The following is a 17,628-nucleotide window of genomic DNA, read 5'->3' as shown; positions in this document are numbered from 1 at the left end:
CTGGGCAGTCTATTCCTCAAGTGCGGTGCTTTTCCAGGCTCTAACCATGCCCAGAAAGACTGAACAGGGCAGAGGAGCATCCTTCTGAGGACAGCCCAGCCCCAGCACAATACCTACCCTCCCTACTGTACAGAACAAGAGGGCAGGTGACAGGAATGGAGAAAGGAAGCAAGGTGGGATGCCAGGGTGCCAGGCTGCTTTCAGGGTTAGGCTTCTGTGCTCCCAGCTGAGTGTGGGAGGGAAAATTGGGGGAGGGTTAGACTTGAGCTCGGTTCAGTGTCAATCACCCATTTCAGGGTACCAATGCCCTGGGCACTTGCAAAGATTTCTCAGAGGCAATCCTACCTCCCAAGAGGTCTCTTTTTCCCAGGAGTAGCTTGAGGTAGATTTTTTTTTTCCTTCTGTACAAGCTTTGGAAGCTGCTTTAGTCCTTTGGGCGCCTAGGAGAATCAGCCTTGAGCCATAACCAGCCTAGCCTTCCATTCGCCGAAACCTAAGCATGTCATTCTGATCACAGTCACAGTGTGGCCACTCTACAACCGGATTCCCTTGGAGGGACCCTCACAGCACTGTTGTCTGTTCAGCGCACAGGTGCTGCCTTCTACCTCTGCTGGCAGACAGACTGTCAGGCATACTCCATAGGGCTGCACCAACTTCTAGAAGGACCTCGGGGCCCACATGAGCCAAAGAAAATATCAGAATGGTCCCAACACTACCTGCACCACTCCTCTAGCCTGAATATATGTCAAGGGCAGACAGTCTTTTGAGTTGGCACAACCAACTCTCAATCAGAGTTTCCTCCTTAATCCATGTGAGACCGCGGTGTGGGCTCACATGTCTGCGGGAGGTCCTGCGTATGACTCTCTGTGCACATGTGTCTGTGTGCGTGTTGGTGGGGGGATAGAGAATAAGTCAAGATGCCCCCACAGAAGCTGAGCTCAGAGGCAGGAATTATTCTCAAGGAAATCCCTGAATGCCCAGGCCTATAACAGGTGCCCGTTGGTAGAAAGACCCGCTTTTAACAAGCTTCAGGCAGTTGGAGCTGGTTTCTATTTGGGGTTCTATCTGGATAGACTCCTGGAAGGGCTCCGTCAGAATTACTTTCCGTCAGTGACTGGGCTTTGCATCCTTGCCTAGAGCACGTGGACCCTGAGTGTCTGATTCTGCAACCCACTGAACGTGAACCTGGGTCAGCAATAAAAAGTGGGTCTTAGCAGTCCAGCACCCCTTTTACACATACACACATGCCTCTTCAGGAGGCTTAGAGACAGCCCGGTAGCCCATGGCAACTAGAGAGCCAATGAGTGGCCACGGATGTGCGCTGCTATGGCAATGAGCTCTTTTCCCTGGTAATAGAATTGAGTACAGTGGATGGAGAAAGGCCTGCACCTGTGTGAGGCTGGAGCCCACCCCTCCCCCACCTCCCACACAAGAAAATCCGGGCTTGTCTTAGGTCAGACCAGACAAGTTTCCAGGGACAGGAGGTGGGTCAGTGCTCCTGAGTGCAAGTGAGCATGTGAGAGCAAGTCTCTGTATTGTGAGCTAGTTCCGCTAACAAGCAGGTTAGTACTGAATCTCTGAAAGGTACTGGATAGTACTTATGAGTAGGTAATACGGTGTATTCTTATTCACAATCTGTGAATATGCGCAGCTTTGTATGTATGCACCTGTACAGCCCAAGAATTAAGGTCTACAGAGATATATCGGGACATGTATATATACGCTGCCATGTGGTCTAGGTTCTAACTGCCCCAACGAATCCATGCTTTGGAGATATGAACTGAACAGCAGGGGGGCATATTTGGCCCAGCGCGCAGATGCTCTGTGTATTTAAGTGTGAAGATGCAGGGGTGTGTGCGCACAAGCTATCCAGACGCATGCCTTGGGTGCTGGGCCTAGGAAGAGGCTGACAGCAGTTCCTTTCTCCATGTGCCACCCGACTCAACAATCCTTTCAGAACCCTTGGATGTTGATAAAGGTGGAGCAGGGCAGGTGGCTTTGAGGCCCTCAAAGTTGAGAGGGAAACACCAAGCACCTCCAAACCCGCGCTCCCTACGCCAGAAAGGGCACGGAGGGCAGCAGTGCCCTGCGTCCAGGCAGATGGCCCGGCCAACGCTGCATCCCGACTCGGGGGGTGGTGGGTGGCCTGGCAGCACGCTCCCGCCCTCCCCCCACCCTCCACATTGAAGTGGGGGTCCGCACGCACCCCGGAGCCTGGGAAGCCTGGCCCGCGTACCTGTAGGGAATCCAGTCGGAATGCGGCTTGGAAGTCATGTCTCCCGGGGGCGGGGCGGCGGCTGCGGCTCAGGAGGCCGGGACCGCTGAGGGCTGGCGCGGGGACCCTGCTCAGCTCTCGGGCCGCCCCGGGCCGCATCCTCCCAGGCCCGGCCGCTGGGCCCCGCCGAGGCCCTCTTTGCACGCCAGGGCCCCGGCCCCCGGCTACCAGCGCGGTTGCTTGCGCGGCCTGGCGCAGAGGGAGAAGCGGCCGGAGTGCGCGGGGCCGCGGGAGCGCGCGGGCAGGAGCGCGCCGGAGGCGGGAGAGGCAGCTCGCAACAGCAGGCGGCAGGCGCTGGGTCTGGAGCCCCTGCTGAGTTCTGCGTGGCAGCTGCCGCCCCGCCCCTGGGCCCGCCCCAGAAGAGACCCCACCCCAACCCGTGGATACTGACAATATGGGCCCACCCTCCTCTGGGATGGACGCCGTCACCTAGCCCCAGTTTCTTCCTCTAGGACCTTGGCTATCCCTCAACCCTTGGCTATCTCAGATTTACCCGGGACAGAGCACAGTAGGCAGGCTCAAGTTAGAGATGTCCACAGAGTTTCTGGTCTGAGAACTGAGCCCCGGCTTCCTTTTCAACCTCCCACTTCACACACCTGTCTCCAGAACCTTCTGATCTTTAATTAAGTAAAAGTGTTTCATCTGCCTGGGCCCTTCTCTGGGGCTTGACACTTGACATGTATGCTTCCACCACCAAGGGAAGGGGTCTCTTAACTGTTGCATTCCAGGCCCTTACACAGTTGGAGCATTAGCGGGCACAAAGGCTTTGAGAAGCAAATATTTCATCCCCATCTGAGAAAATGCTAACGACCCTAAGGGCGAGGAGCAAAGAAGTGGTGGAGCTGAAATTGAACCAGGATCTCTAGTCCTTCAAAGTCCTTTTAGAGGACAGCAAACTCTCCAGAAAGATCCTTTTAACCTTCAGTGCTGATGAGGTCCTGGCTGAGACCAGGACCCGTGTTTAACGACAGGGGAAGGAAGGGTGGAAGATCCATAGCAGGGCTAGCTGGAGGTAGGGAGAGGCCTGGCACCTAGGGATGCCACAGGCTGAGAGGCCAGTCTGAACCCTGTGGTGGAGGATAAAGAAAGGGACTACTGATTAACACAGACCCTATACAGCACCCCAAGAACCTTGCCCTCAGCATCACAGATAGCCAGAAAAGCGCCCATGGGAAGATGTTCTGGTAGGGCAGGGAAGACTGTGGGAATGGCCCTCATGGGTCCCATCTTGCTGCCCTGGGGCCAAGCTAGGATCTGCACTGGGGCTTCTTCCAGCTTCTCATAAACTACAAACAAAATAGTGATGATAGTGGACTTCGTGGTGAGCTATCAGGAGTTGGGGCTTTGTTAGGTGAGATCTGTATAGCTTCATTAATGCTTGCCACTGCCCTAGGAAGTGTATTAATATTTTACTTTTTTTTTCTCAGCAGGGGAACTGAAATACACAGATGACAAGTTTCATGTTCAAGGTCACATAGGTAGTCCTTAGTGAAGCCAACAGTCACATACCAGCTCTCAGCCCACATTCTCCACTTCCCAGTAGTACATGCAGTGTGCATGTGTACACCCCCAAACCCCTCTCTGTCTAGGGCAGAACCTTAGCTTTCTAAACACTGTTAACTTTGAATAGTTATTAACCTCTTACTGTCAACATGGGCCTCTAGGAAAAGGGACAATCGCCTGAGCGTAGGATGCACTATGAAGCTGCTGCCTGGCCTTCAGGGATGCTTATCCCGGTCTCCACCCATCAGCTTCCCAGCAAGGGCAGTGAGGGGCTAGTTGGTCCCTCTTTCCCTGGCAGCTTGCAGCACAGCAGCAAAATTACTCGCCTAGAGGCCTCTGTCTTTTGGGCTAGAAACCCTGCCTGAAAGGTATGCAAGAGGCTTTGACCTCTGACCTCCCTGTTGTCCACGCCACCTCTGCCAGAGTTATAATTATTTGCTATCTACCTCTTCAGGATGATGAGCGTCTGGAACTCTTCCCTGTCAAGACTTGGAGGCTGCGTTTTCCCCTTTCTTCCCAAATTATCTGACACCTTAATGCAATCAGAATTAAGTTCGAAGGCCTCAGGAGCCCAGAGTAATTGAATCTATTAAACAGACACTCTAGGCTCTGTCCTAAGGGAGCAAAATCTGGAGGTAGAGTGAGGTGCAGAAATAAGACAGTTTCCATGGCTTCTCTTTCTGCAGGGCTGTATGTGCACATGAGATTCAGAAGAACCAGGAAGACTGTGCCAGTGCATGCATGAGTGTGTGTGTGTGTGTGTGTGTGTGTGTGTGTGTGTGTGTGTGTATACATACCTAAGAACCTGTATGCTCTTGTATATGTGAGGGTGTGTGTGTGCGCACATGTATGCATTAGTGTGTCTATTAGTATGTGTACACATTACTTTTTTGGGAAGTCAAGGATTTGTGTGCCAGTGTTCTCTGTGTGTGTTTGTGTGTGTGTGTGTGTGTGTGTGTGTGTGTGTGTGTGTGTGTATGAGAAAGAGAGAGAGCGAGAGAGAGAGAGAGAGAGTGCCCTGTGAGCCCTCTATGAACAGAGCACATCTGCACAAGCCTGCTGATAAGATGTGCATGTCTACACAAGCATGCTGGTGAGATGTGTTTTTTTTTTTTTTTTAAGTGGTGGGAGTGGAGGATGTGGATGTTCTGCAGGGTTGGCAGTGTTCACACTCAACTCACAGCTCAGGGAGGGTTGTCTCACTTGAATGGTATCAGTGGTTCATCTTTTAAGTAGCCCCAGTGGCTCACTCAAGGAGCCAAAAAGCTACTCAAGGAATCCATATACAGAATTTTATACTAGGCCATGACTGAAGGTTGTACAGGTTCATAATTGTGCTATGTCAGTGACTTTGAGGAAGGGCATAAGCTTTTCAGGTTTAGCACCAGGAGTGAGATCCTCTTTACTGAAGCACCTCTACACAGCAACCCCAAGATGCCTTCCTTACCACTGGTCTAAATGCTGTGAGGATGGGATATTTGCTAGAAATTTAAGTTTTCTTTGAGATACTTTAGGCATTTTCTAACAAACTGGGGACAGTGGGGGAGGGGGACATGCCATCTAAGCTTGAGGACCCAGTGCCAGCTCTCCTCAGCAGGATCAGTTCATCCTGGAGAAGGTGGTTTGCATTCTGGCCCTTTGCTACTGATGGAGAGGCTTACATCTTCTATGCTTAGTGCGGCAGTTTACTGAATGAGGCCACCGCTTTCCATTTTGGAAGCAGGGGGTTATGAATAATAATAAATATGAATGCAGACTGGGCCCTGCCTGGTGGCTTGGCATTGTGACCCTGCAGTCTGACAAAAGCAATTCGAATCAACCAGATGTCTGCTAGACCTCACTGGGTCTAAGGCTGATGCAGGGTTTGGTGGCTTCAGCAGGGATAAGGGGCAAGACTGCATTCAGGAAATTTTCACTCTGGAAGTAGAAATAGGAAGAAATGATGACTCTATCAGTAACCAAGTCCTGGGGGAGGGGAGACCAGAGGAGAAACAGCTAATGATATTGGAAGGAGAAACAGCACAAAGAGTAATGGTTGATTTGGGCCTTGGAGGATGAGGAGGATTTTCTTTTTATAGATAGATAAGAAAGGAAGGGGGGAAATGAATAGTCACCAAGAGACTATGAATATCAGATACTATACTCACTCCAAACGAGGTGTCATGAGCAAAGTCACAGACACAGAGGAGTGCATGACCAGTGGCACTTGAAACCCAGGGTGTTAACTAGTGGCAGCAGAGGGGCGTAGAAAGTTGAATAAAGCTAGGTCATTTGCTAGTGTGTTTGGGGTTTTATCCTATAGCCAATGGAGAGTCTCTAACGGGCTTTAAGCTGAGAATAAACTGCCCAGCACTAACCTTTAGATAGCTATGATTGGGGACAAAAATAACCAAAAAGAGTCAAGGATAGTGAATTGTATAGAAAACTGCTAATAGGAAAAGAGAATGAGAGGGTGAAATTAGTAGGGCGAGGCCAAAATGTGTATCATGTAAGTACACAATTCTGCTTACAGGATTAAGTATCTTTGATGAGCGTAGAGTGAGAAGAACTGGTTAATGAGATGGGGTGCTCTTTTGAGCACCCCAGCATGCTTAAACATTCCAGTGCTTTTCAAAGCTGTGGTATAGATGGTAGCCATGTCAGTGGCCAGACAGTACCCCATCTAAGTCCTAATTAAAGAGCTACAAAGACTGCCAGCTCCATTGTGGATGATGAAAGCAATGGTGAAAGTAAACAGGTGTATGGCTGTCTTTGAAAACACACAAGGTAACAACTAATAGAGACACAGCCCATTTTCCAAAGCACTGCTGAACACAATAACAGATAATCACACACGCAAGGCTCTAAGCTCTGAAGGCATAAAAAAGAGAGCAAATATAAGCGTTATAAAAGAGGTGTGTGATAAACAGAGAGCCATTACGTTCGCATCATACAGGACTGTCACTTGCTAAGTGTGTGTTCTATGCCAGCCAGTCCTCTGTGTAGTTCATAAAGACAAATCTGGGTGGTGGATGATGAAATGGAATTAATCTGCTCCAGGTTCCAGCCAAAGATCTGAAAACTAGATCACACATTTGCCAGGTGGTGGTGGCGCAAGCCTCTAATCCCAGCACTTAGGAGGCAGAGGCAAGTGGACTTCTGAGTTTGAGGATAGCCTGGTCTATAGAGGAAGTTCCAGAATAGCCAAGGCTACACAGAGAAACCCTGTCTTTAAAAAAGAAAAAGATGGCTGGGTGTGGTGGCACATGCCTTTAATCCCAGCATTCAGGAGGCAGAGGCAGGTGAATCACCGTGAGTTCAAGCCAGCCTGGTCTACAAAGCAAGTCCAGGACAGCCAGGACTAACACAGAGAAACCCTGTCTTAAAAAAACCAAAACCAAAACAAAACAAAAAGATAGCACATTCAAAAGTGGAGGGTACTACACTAAGCAGGACTTGGAAGAGCCAACACCCATCCCGACACATACAAGAGAGGATGTGAAAAAGGTATGGGAGACGTGTAGAAGGAATTTTAGAGAAAGCCTTAGGGCCTACTGACTCCTAATGATTAAAGAGTATGGAGGAAAACTATTGCCTTCACCTCAAATCCAGTGAGTGAGGCTTTGCAGAGACCCATGGTGGAGTTTCATGTGAGGCCATAATGGACAGACAGTGGAGCTATTCCTGACAAACAGACAGAGCCATAGTGACTTGTCTCTTCCCTAATGGCAGAGAGGTTCCTGGGAACTCAGTATAGGCTTGTGCCCCAGGTTTGCAAGGAGAAGGGACAAGAGCGGCTGTTGTTGATCTTTACCCCCGAGTAGCCAAGTGTGACTGGCTTAGGTGCAAACCAAGAGGTCTCCATTGTGGGAGGTGATGACACCAGGAAGGCTGAAAACATGAGTTTTCTGGGGCCAGAGAAAGGAACTTGAGAAGAAGCTACAGGGAGGGAGTATAACTATGCCAAGGAATCTGCTAGAAGGAACTTCCATGATAGCATGGTCTCCAGGATCCCACAGCAGCACTCCAATGAGAGGGAAGGCCAGAAAAACAAAATAAAAAACAAACAACCCCCAGCAGCTCCTCAGAGTTCAGTCATGTAAGAACTCTGACCCCTCTCTCCCCATCTCCCTTCCTTCCATCAAGAAACCAGAGGGTCGGATAGTTCTTTGTGAGCTCACCCCCTTTCCCCAGGATGTTCTTCGTTAGACTGAGGGAGTTGTTAAAGCAACTGAAGTTCCAAGAATCTTTTGGGGTCATGGGATGTAGTTCTACGGTAGAAACCTTCCCTAGCATGAACAAGGTCTTGGGTTTGAGTCTCATGATCGCATTACACACACACACACACACACACACACACACAGAGAGAGAGAGAGAGAGAGAGAGAGAGAGAGAGAGAGAGAGAGAGAGAGAGAGAGAGAGAGAGAGAGAGAGAGACAGAGAGAGAGAGAGAGAGAGAGAGAGAGAGAGAGAGAGAGAGACAGAGACAGAGACACAGAGACAGAGAGAGACAGAGACAGAGACAGAGGCAGAGAGGCAGAGAGGCAGAGAGAGACATAGACAGAGAGACAGAGACAGAGACACACAGAGAGAGATGGATAGATGGTTATTTTTAGTCCAACAGGGCAGTTGACAGATAAGGCAACTCTGGGTTGCCTAAAAGTGACCATAAAAGACCAAAGGACCAAATTTCATCTAATTCTAGGGAGAAAGAAGAGGCTACAGGAGACAAAAATAAATTTGCTTTATGATGTCTCATGAGTCACACTCCTTCAACATAGTCACACACGGCTCCTCTCATCACCGCGTCACTTTGCTATAACTACCTCCATGGCCACCATTTTACAGATGAAGAAATAAAAGGGCACAAAACTTATTCAAGGCCATGCACACAATAAACGATAGAGCTCAAGTTTAAACTTAGGCAGCAGAGAGTTCCAGAGCCCATAGGCTTAACTATCATCCTCTAGAGAAAACCAAGCGGGCGGTTGAGCTCTTGACTCATTCTTGCTTCGGGATTCTAGCCAAAGGAAACATGCCTATTGACGCACGAATGTGTTCATTAGCATTTTATTTAGAATAGAGGAAATCAGAAGAAGTACAGAGGAATGACTATTGATTAGGACTCAGTTAAGTAAATAAATCCGAGTTCGCCGGAAGGATCACAAAGCATCCTCTATGGGAAAAAATTTAAAGACAGAGGAACAGATTAACGTGATGGGATACTGGCAATAAACGAATGGTCTCATTAAAAATAAAATTGCCTAGAGTGAGAAAGGATCAGCCTAGTGCCATTGGCTATGTCACCCCGGGGACCACATCCTCCATTACTTTTGGTCCCTCCTTCCAGATCTCCCAGCACCTCTTAACAATAGCTTTTGGTACCTGAGACCTAGTGATTCCTGCATAGCAGACGACATCCCAACCCCAGGGTTAGGGAGCTAGATGAACACCTGTCTGTGCACAATGCATTTGGCAAATAAAACAATTTAAAACCATGTAGGCTAAAATACCCTGAGTCACCTTGGGTGATAATGATACAGCACTAGAAGATCGCAATCTCATGATATGATACCGGATGACATAGCTGGTGGCTATCCACTCATACAAGCAGAGTAAGAAGTGTCCACTATTCTTAGTCTGGTTATTTATTGTGTGTACACACACTTATGCATGTGGAGGCCAGAGGTCAACCTCCTGTTGTTTTTCAGGAGTTGTATATTTTGTAATATTAAGCCAGCCTGTTGATGGGACCTGGGGTTCTCTATTTTTAGGCTAGACTGGCTAGCCAGCAAGCTCCAGGGATCCTTCTGTCTCCACCTTCCCCAGCACTGGGATTATAAGTACAGACTACTATACCCTACTTTTGACATGGGTGCTGGGGTTGGAGCTCAGGCTCTCTCACTTAGGCAACCTGTAGTTAATTTACTGGAAGCACAAAGGTGCAAGAAGGATGCTAAATCATTGTGTCTTGTACCTGCCCTTCATCTAGCATAACCTTGTTCCATCACAAGGCACTGCCTGAGCATCTCCCGAGCAAGGAGACTCAGAGCAGAAGCACCTGGGTGTCCCTGACCTGGGGCAGCTTGTGTTCCTAATTCCTAGTTTTTCTGCTTGCTCATCCAGTCCCCCAACCTCAAGCAGATGGCCCCAGCTCTCCTAGGAACCGAGGCTGGGGTTTAAAATAGAAGATAAGAGGCGCAGGCCCCTGTGCCCAGACTCCAGGAGCTCTTGTTTTACTGGCATTATTGGATTTGCAGATAAGCAACAGGGAATTAAGCTGATCAGGAAGGGAGGGAGGGAGCCCTCGTTGGTCCATAAGGCAGAGTTTATCTGGAGAAGCCTTCTCCTTTGTCAAACCGAGATCCTGTCCCTTTGTATCCTCCAGCAAAGGATGTTTTATTCCATAACCTTTCTGCTGCAAAGCCCACGAATGATGATTTTTTTTTTTGACCTGCTTTTTCCCTTTGCTAAGAAAACCAAGGTTATTTAAAGGTTGAAATGCATTTTTAAACAGTCCTCTTCTGAATTCACAAGCTAACTAGAGGAATCAGTCCCTGAAATATGTCAACTATTTGCTAAATTTATTACCCCAAACACACTCTGATATGGTTTTTTTTTTCTTTTTGAGTGGGTAGGGGAGTCCATAGCCCTTCTTTCTTTACAGCTACTCCTGATTCATAAATATCAGACTCCAAAGCTACCAGGTCATTGAAGATGCTGAGTCCCACAGGGTAGCACCATGGGAGTAGAGTTAAGCTGTTTCCTCGTTGGCTCTGTCTTCCCATCTATGGAATAGAAACAACAGTTCTATAAAAGGGCTCTAGCTACTGAGGGCTAGGGGGGAGAACACAGTCCTGGTTTCCATTGTGACTCTGCCATTCTTGTGCCATGACCTTGAGGAGCCTCCTCTCTGCCTTATGAAAACCAGGATGATTCTGAAGACTCAGCCTAGAGCTAGCTTTCTCAGACATTTTGACTTTTTACGGTGGGAGCGCTGGGAGACGAAAGATGGTTATGCATGCTCAACTCTGCAGTAAGGATGGAATCCTCATCCCTACAGAAGAAGCACTGGTATTAAACACAGGCAAGACTTAGTGGAAAGGTTGAATCCTCATCCTCCTGGTACCACTATTTCATGGGCATCAGGGACCACTGTCTTGGGGTCTCCTTGGTGTGACATAGTGTGGCCTTGCTTACTGTACAGTATGTGAGGCTGAAGTGAGGGGGAAGGGGAACTTGTAAACACTGAATTCCAGGCTCCAGGGTGAGGTCACATCATTTGGTCATCAGCGTTCCCATTTGCTGAGCCCTCACTGCAGGGCAGGAAAGCACCAGCGGGTGTGACCTCAACCTCACTGACTGCCTACAGCAACCTGAGACCCTGTTACACATGAAGGGATGGATGCACTGTGAGCGGTCGGAATGCAGGGGTTTACTCAGCCTCAATCAAGGTCTGGGCCATAGGGCTCTGCCCACAGAGGTGACAGGGATGCCCAGAGGTGGTCCTACCTAATGCTCCACCTGGCGCTAGTGGGCAGTGGGATAGCTTCCTTCCTTCAGTGTCTGAGTTCTGGCCCTAGGGTGAGGCAGTCTTCCTCAAGTGAGATCATGCCCAGGGTGAGAGGGCTAGTTTTCCAGTCTTGAATCTCTTCTGATTCCCGGTCCCCATCACAGTCTGCCTTCTCTCCGTGTCTATGTGGATTCTACAGTCACTACTCTCCTAGTGCAGAGCGAGCCTTCCCCTTTCTGGACCTGCTGCTCTGAGCCTAACAGGGTGTGGAAACACGGGGTTGCGAGTTATACACTCTGGACGCCTCAGGCTAGCTGGCCCTATCCCAACCCTCAGAAGCATCAGAACTTCTGGGGATCTCCCTTGGAGACAGATGAGCTGGAAAACACTCAGAATGAAGTACAGAGGTTTCAAACGGTTCCCTGTGGGCAGCACCCTCCTCAGAGGTATGAAGCTCCTCTAGCACAGGTCACACTTTGCTCCACTACCCTCATGATCCCCCGGGGCTCTGTACTGTGCCCTAGCTTCCATACTTGTATTTCAGCCAATCTGCTTTCTGTGAACCAGTGCCATTCATGTCTCAGCCTATTCCCTTCACTCTAGTGGACTTTAGGACTCTCATCTTCCCCCTTGCTGGTGACTAGACAACTCCTAAGGTCATTGTCTGATGGCCTCACATGCTCTAAATGTTTTAGGTCTGAGTTCCCGGCCTCCTCTGTGCCCATAGGAAAGTCTCTTCCCAGACTCCTTGGCCTCGGTCTATGGATCTGTGAGGAGGGGCGTTAAATCTCTAAGCCTCCAGAGTTGTATGCGTTCTCATCTGACCGTTTAGGGCAAACATTTCTCCCTTCAGCCTTCACCTACCCTGGGAGGTAAAGCAGAAAGCTCAGACTCAGCAAGACACGACTTACCCCACACTATACCAAAACATGTAGGTGGGAAGGGCAGGAAAGACCCTGGAAGCTTCCCTCAATTCCCTCCCTCCCCATGGGAAGGAACAGAGGGAACAAGCACAGTAGAACAATTGTAGTGGTCAATGGATGTGTGGAAAACCCACTATCTCCTCCCCTCTGCCATCTTCCTTTAATGACCAATCTGTCACCACGTCCTGTTATGTATAATTAATCCTATGCACCATGCCCAGTGCCACCACTACCTTTGCCTATGACAATCTGTGTTAGTTTCAAAGCAGACCCTGCCATGAGCTCCCTTGGTGTGTTCTAGGAGCAGAACAGTTAATACATAAAAGCCACTGGCTGTGTGAGTTGTCATATAAGGAGCCGCACCTCCGTTCCCTCTGGCCCCTGCAGTCTGTTCTCACATGGCAGAGAGTGATCTTTGCAGCATGCAAATCTATCCTTGCACCTGCTGTTTAAAAATCCTTTGCTGACTTCCATGCTCCAAGGCCATTTTTTTTTAAAGTGCCTGCAAAGCTAATGGTTTCTGTTGCCCAGCCACACTGGTCTTCACGTGTGCTAGGTTCTTGGTCTGTCTGCATACACTGTTCTCAGATGAGTCTGGAGTCCAGCTGCCATTCCCACCTTCCCAGGTCCAAGCCCTTGCTCCAGGTTGAGGCTCAGTGGAAATAGCCCAGTACCTACTGGCTAGAGGGGCAGCCTATCTGCACTTCCCTAAAGTTCCTGAGGGTGGCACTGATGAGCACTCATTAGCCTATTATACTAGAAGGGGCTGAGAAGACAGCAAACATAAATTGGGGGATCCCAGGAAGACCTGACGAAATCAACAAGAAAACCCCAAGAACAGGAGTTCATCAAAGATGTCAGATAAACAAAACAGTCAATCCTACTTTGATATACAGAAATATTACAAAATGAAAATGAAAAATATTTCGCTTATAGTGGCAGGACTGTGAAGGAAACATTTTAAAATAATATAAATGAGGCTCATTGTGATCCACAGGCAGGAACCTGTGAGATGTAATTGAGATTTATATGAAAAACCCAGAGAGATTCCTAAGACAACCTTTTTTAAAGACAATAATTCTTCCTAATGAGCCTGTTTTACTCAAAGAGCAGTTCCAAGGGGGTTCTGAAGCTCAGTAATGCACAGGGATTTCTTTTCTTTTCTTTTTTTTTTTTTTTTTTTTTTTTGTTTTTTCAAGGCAGGGTTTCTCTGTGTAGCCTTGGCTGTCCTAGACTCACTTTGTAGACCAGGCTGGCTTCAAACTCACAGTGATCTGCCTGCTTCTGCCTCCCATGTGCTGGGATTAAAGGCATGTGCCACCACACCCAGCTATACAGGGATTTCTTAAGCTCCACTTCAGTAGTGTGTGTGTGCGCGCACGTGTGTGCGCGTGCGCGTGCGTGCGCACATGCATGTGCGTGTGTGGTGTATACATGTTCACCTGTGCACACGTGTTTGTGTCGGTGTATACGGAGGCCAGAGCCCAATGCTGGGTGCCTTCCTAGAGAGACTGACTGAAGAGGGAAGACTCAGCCTGAATGCAGGCGGCAGTTTCCATGGGTGGCACGCTCTGCTACCTGACCACTGAGGCAATGGGACCGGCTGCCTCCTGCTCCTGCCACCATGCCGCCCCTGACATAGTGCACAGGATGCCTTCTTAGATTGGGTCCCAAATGAAATTCTTCCTTAGGTTGCTTTTGTCAGGCAACAAGAAAATTAACCAACTCACTCTCACACACACCCCATCTCACCCAACCACTGGGCCTCTGTGGCATGTCGAGAGCCAAGTTTAATTTACTTGTGTTACAGTAGCCTGGGACAGACTTTTCTCCTGGCCTTAATTTCTATAGATAACCCCAAATAGCATCTGGAAGAAGAAAAAAAAAGTGAGCCAAAACTAAAGGACAAAGACAAAGAAAGAAAATTCTGATAATGGTTAGTGAGAAGAGAACACTAGTTCCACCAGTTATCAGAGCACAGAGCCATAACAACTATAACGCTTTGATCATGGCCACAAGTCTCACATGGATCTTCAATGGATGAAAATTTAAAAAGCTGGAGGCTGGAGCAACGGCACAGTGGTTAAGAGCACTGCTGTAGGTTTAGTTCCTTGTACCCACATGGCAACTCAGTCCTAATGGATCTGATGCCCTCTTCAGGCCGCCATAGGTACCAGGTACATACACAGTGCACAGACATACATGCAGGAAAAACACCCATACACATAAGAACAAAGCAATAAATAAATAAATACTAGAACCCAACAACAAAACCCTAGAAAGTTATGCTTTTAATATCCATTACTCCATAAGAACTCAATCAGTAATCACCACACATCCTAAGAATGCTCGTGAAATGTCAAAGGTTTAATTTATAGTTGTTATCTGCAGGGGGACAAAGAGAGATTTAGAGCTCTGAGGCCAGGGGTAAGTAACTCTTCAGTTCAAGTAACTTGCCATTGTGGTAAGAGGTTTATGCAGAGAAAGAGGACAAGACAGAATGGATAGAGGAGGAAGGACCCTGGGCTACAAGCCAGGGGTCTGAATCCCAGCCACAGCTTCTCCCTGCTGAGCAGTCTCGGGCTAAGCATTTCCCTTTTCCGGGCCTCAGTCCAACATCTCAAAGATAAAGGATTAAGGCAGGCGACCTCAGTGGCCCTTCTAGCTCAGCCGTCTGGGATGCACAGTTTCTACAGCAGCTCTAGAAACTAGCACAGGAAAACATTTGGATCTTTCCTCCCCCGAATCATCAAGGGACCTCATAGGCCAGATCTGTTTGGTGAGGCTCACTGTGTACTCACAGCCCTGCCATCCTGGGGATTTAGAGATGAACGGGACCTGACACAGGCCTCGGCTGTGGAGACTAAGGTCAGGGAAGGACACTGATAGATGCAGATACAACGACTATAGTCTCAGCCTGGCACAACGTGAAGGTATGGTGGGAGGAACTGGGGCACCAGACAGGGATCTACAGGCTGGGGATTCAAGATTATAGTGTTCAGTAAATGTAGGTATGGCAAGGAAACCCCCAGGAAGTGGAGAACACTGGGATGGATGGTGAGGCTAGCCTTTTTGAGCAGGGATGCATTGAAGGAAGAGGACTTGGGCAAGTATTTAGGGCCAGGGAGGTTAGTCGTGTGTGTGTGTGTGTGTGTGTGTGTGTGTGTGTGTGTGTGTGTGTGTGTATGTATGGGCACATGATACGTGTATGGACACATGATGTGTATATATGTGGATGACACATGTCATGACACACGGGTGAATTCAGAAAACAACCTTGGGTATCTGTCTTTGCCCTCAACCTTGTTTAAGACAGTGTCTCTCTTTTGTTGTTTGTTGCCGTGTGCATCCAAGTAGCTGGCCTATGAGCCACTGGGAGTTTTATGCCTAGATTATAACCTGTGCCAAGTGGACCCGGATTTACATGCGTTCTGGAGATTTGAAATCAGGCCTTTATACCCACTGAGCCATCTCCCCAACCTTTGCACCTCTTAATAATGAAAACTGGCAGGCATTTGCCAGTGCTTGGGAAATGATCTGACCTGGAGCTAGGAATGGTACTACATGCCTGAAATCCCAGCACCCAAGAGGCTGAGGAAGGAGAACTGCTGTGAGGCTGAGGTCATCTTGGGCTGCCTAGCAAGACCATGTCTCAAATAAACAGAAGGAAGAAAGGAAAAGAAATGAATAGGAAAAAAAAAAAAGAAAGAAATGAATAGAACTCTGTTACTAAAGATACCATACACTTTAGTTATAGAAAAGCAATGTTTTAACTAAGCTGAAAGCTTCTTCCTTGCTGGCTAGCCTTACATGCCGGAAGTTGCCATAGAAGTGTTTGAGGAGAAAAGCCAGTAATAGTCTTCCCTAGCTTTAGATTTTGTATGCCACAACACCAACATGTCAGATAGGAAGTGTTTATTGGAGTAACAGTGGCATGACCATCAGAGGAGGTAACTAACCCCTTTCAGATCGAATCTGAGGGAGCTCAGGCTCAGTACAGTGGCTCTGGTCAAAGGCCCATTGCTGAGGTTAAGCTCTACTACTTATGTGCTGTTAAGTGAACATGTCAGGCTGCCTCTTAAATATTTATGTTTATACCCAAAGACACTAGTTGCCTTGATCAAAGACCCTTCTTTTTGTAACAAATGGTGTTTAAGGCTGGTCAAGGTGGAGAAAACAAAAGCCTGCTGACTGCTCAGCATTAAACAGAAACCCCAAATCCACCCTCTCTAAGGCTCAAGGAATATTGTAGAAAGAGGTAGCAGGAGGAGCTGAAGGAGAGAAAGGAAATCTGTGAAACGCTGTCTTAGGGGCATGACATCGCCGTGACTCTAAGGAACTCACAACAGCAGTGCACAGAGCCCACACAAAACTGAACTAGTAAATATTCAGCCATAGATGAGAGAGGGGTTCTTGTGCCACCCTTTACCCCCACCCCTGGCCAAGGGAGCTGATGCAATTGAGGGCTGCTGTAGGTGAAGAAGTCACTGTCCTCAGTGATGTAGGCACGCTCCAGCGGATATGACAATACCCATGCTCTTGCAGGTGGCCCTGGTTAGGGCAGTGGGTCCCAAAGTAACAAAGACAAAAGAAGACATGAAAGTGGATGGAGACTTGGTAGAGGGGAGGCTAGTAGGGATGGGAGGAGGAGAAGAGAGGAGGTAGGAGTCTGATTTGCTTTTATTATATACGTTCATGGATGGAACTGTCAAAGACTAAATTAAACTGCCATAACAAAACCCAAATGGTTATTAGAGTGACATAATAAGAAACAAAATATAGAGAAATGAGCTGAAGGGAGGTGACAGGAAGCCATTGGAGCAGTTCTGAGAGAAGAGGAGACACCTGTGTGCTGAGGCCTGTGAAGAAGGACTGGAGGGACACTGGAGGTGCCCAGAACGCCAGGCCAGACAGTACAGGGCCACGGAAAGCACATCATCTGGAGACAGCTGCTGCAGCAGTGGCTGTCTGGTCTCCAGCCATGGCTCTGGCACTGACTTGCTCTGTCACCTTAAATCATTTCTCATCCTTAGACACTGGAATTATTTCTTAGGGCATATCAGTGGGTCGTGGGATTTAATAAATGAAAGTCATTAGATCAGACTTCCATGTCTGTCAGACTCCAAATCAGAGTCTCTGATTTGTAGGGCAATGAAGGTATCTGCAGCCACAGAAACCTCCTACTGTGCGCCCAGCATAGTTTTAGGTGTTTTCCATCATTGTCGCTTAGCCCACATACAGTTCTGTTCTTCAGAGAAAGAAACCAAGACCCCTTGCTTGCCAGGCATTTGCTCCTTCCTATGCTGCGTACCTGCCTAAGCAAATTCAACAAAACCACAGGCTAGATGAACCCAGAAGATTGTCTGTTCTAGGCTCGCTTCTGGTCCTACCACAGACATGCTGTCCCCACTTGCACTTTATCTCCACTTCCCTAC

At 48.3% G+C, this 17,628-nt stretch overlaps 1 protein-coding gene across 4 annotated transcripts in view; it reads right to left on the bottom strand.

Moving 5' to 3' along the window:
- Tub (TUB bipartite transcription factor) overlaps nucleotides 1–17,628 on the bottom strand; it is a 79,618-nt gene that overhangs the window by 17,379 nt on the left and 44,611 nt on the right. The window contains exon 1 of one of the 4 annotated variants that reach the window (XM_051149184.1): nucleotides 2,237–2,458. The exons of the other annotated variants lie outside the window; for them this stretch is intronic. Within the exon in view, the coding sequence (XP_051005141.1) occupies nucleotides 2,237–2,274 (38 nt within the window). The 5' untranslated portion in view covers nucleotides 2,275–2,458. Of the gene's footprint in view, nucleotides 1–2,236; nucleotides 2,459–17,628 lie in introns of those variants that run through there. 4 annotated transcript variants of the gene reach the window in all.

This window comes from Acomys russatus, chromosome 7, assembly GCF_903995435.1.
Source record: "Acomys russatus chromosome 7, mAcoRus1.1, whole genome shotgun sequence".
Taxonomy (NCBI): domain Eukaryota; kingdom Metazoa; phylum Chordata; class Mammalia; order Rodentia; family Muridae; genus Acomys; species Acomys russatus.
This window is presented reverse-complemented; position numbering and strand designations above follow the sequence as displayed.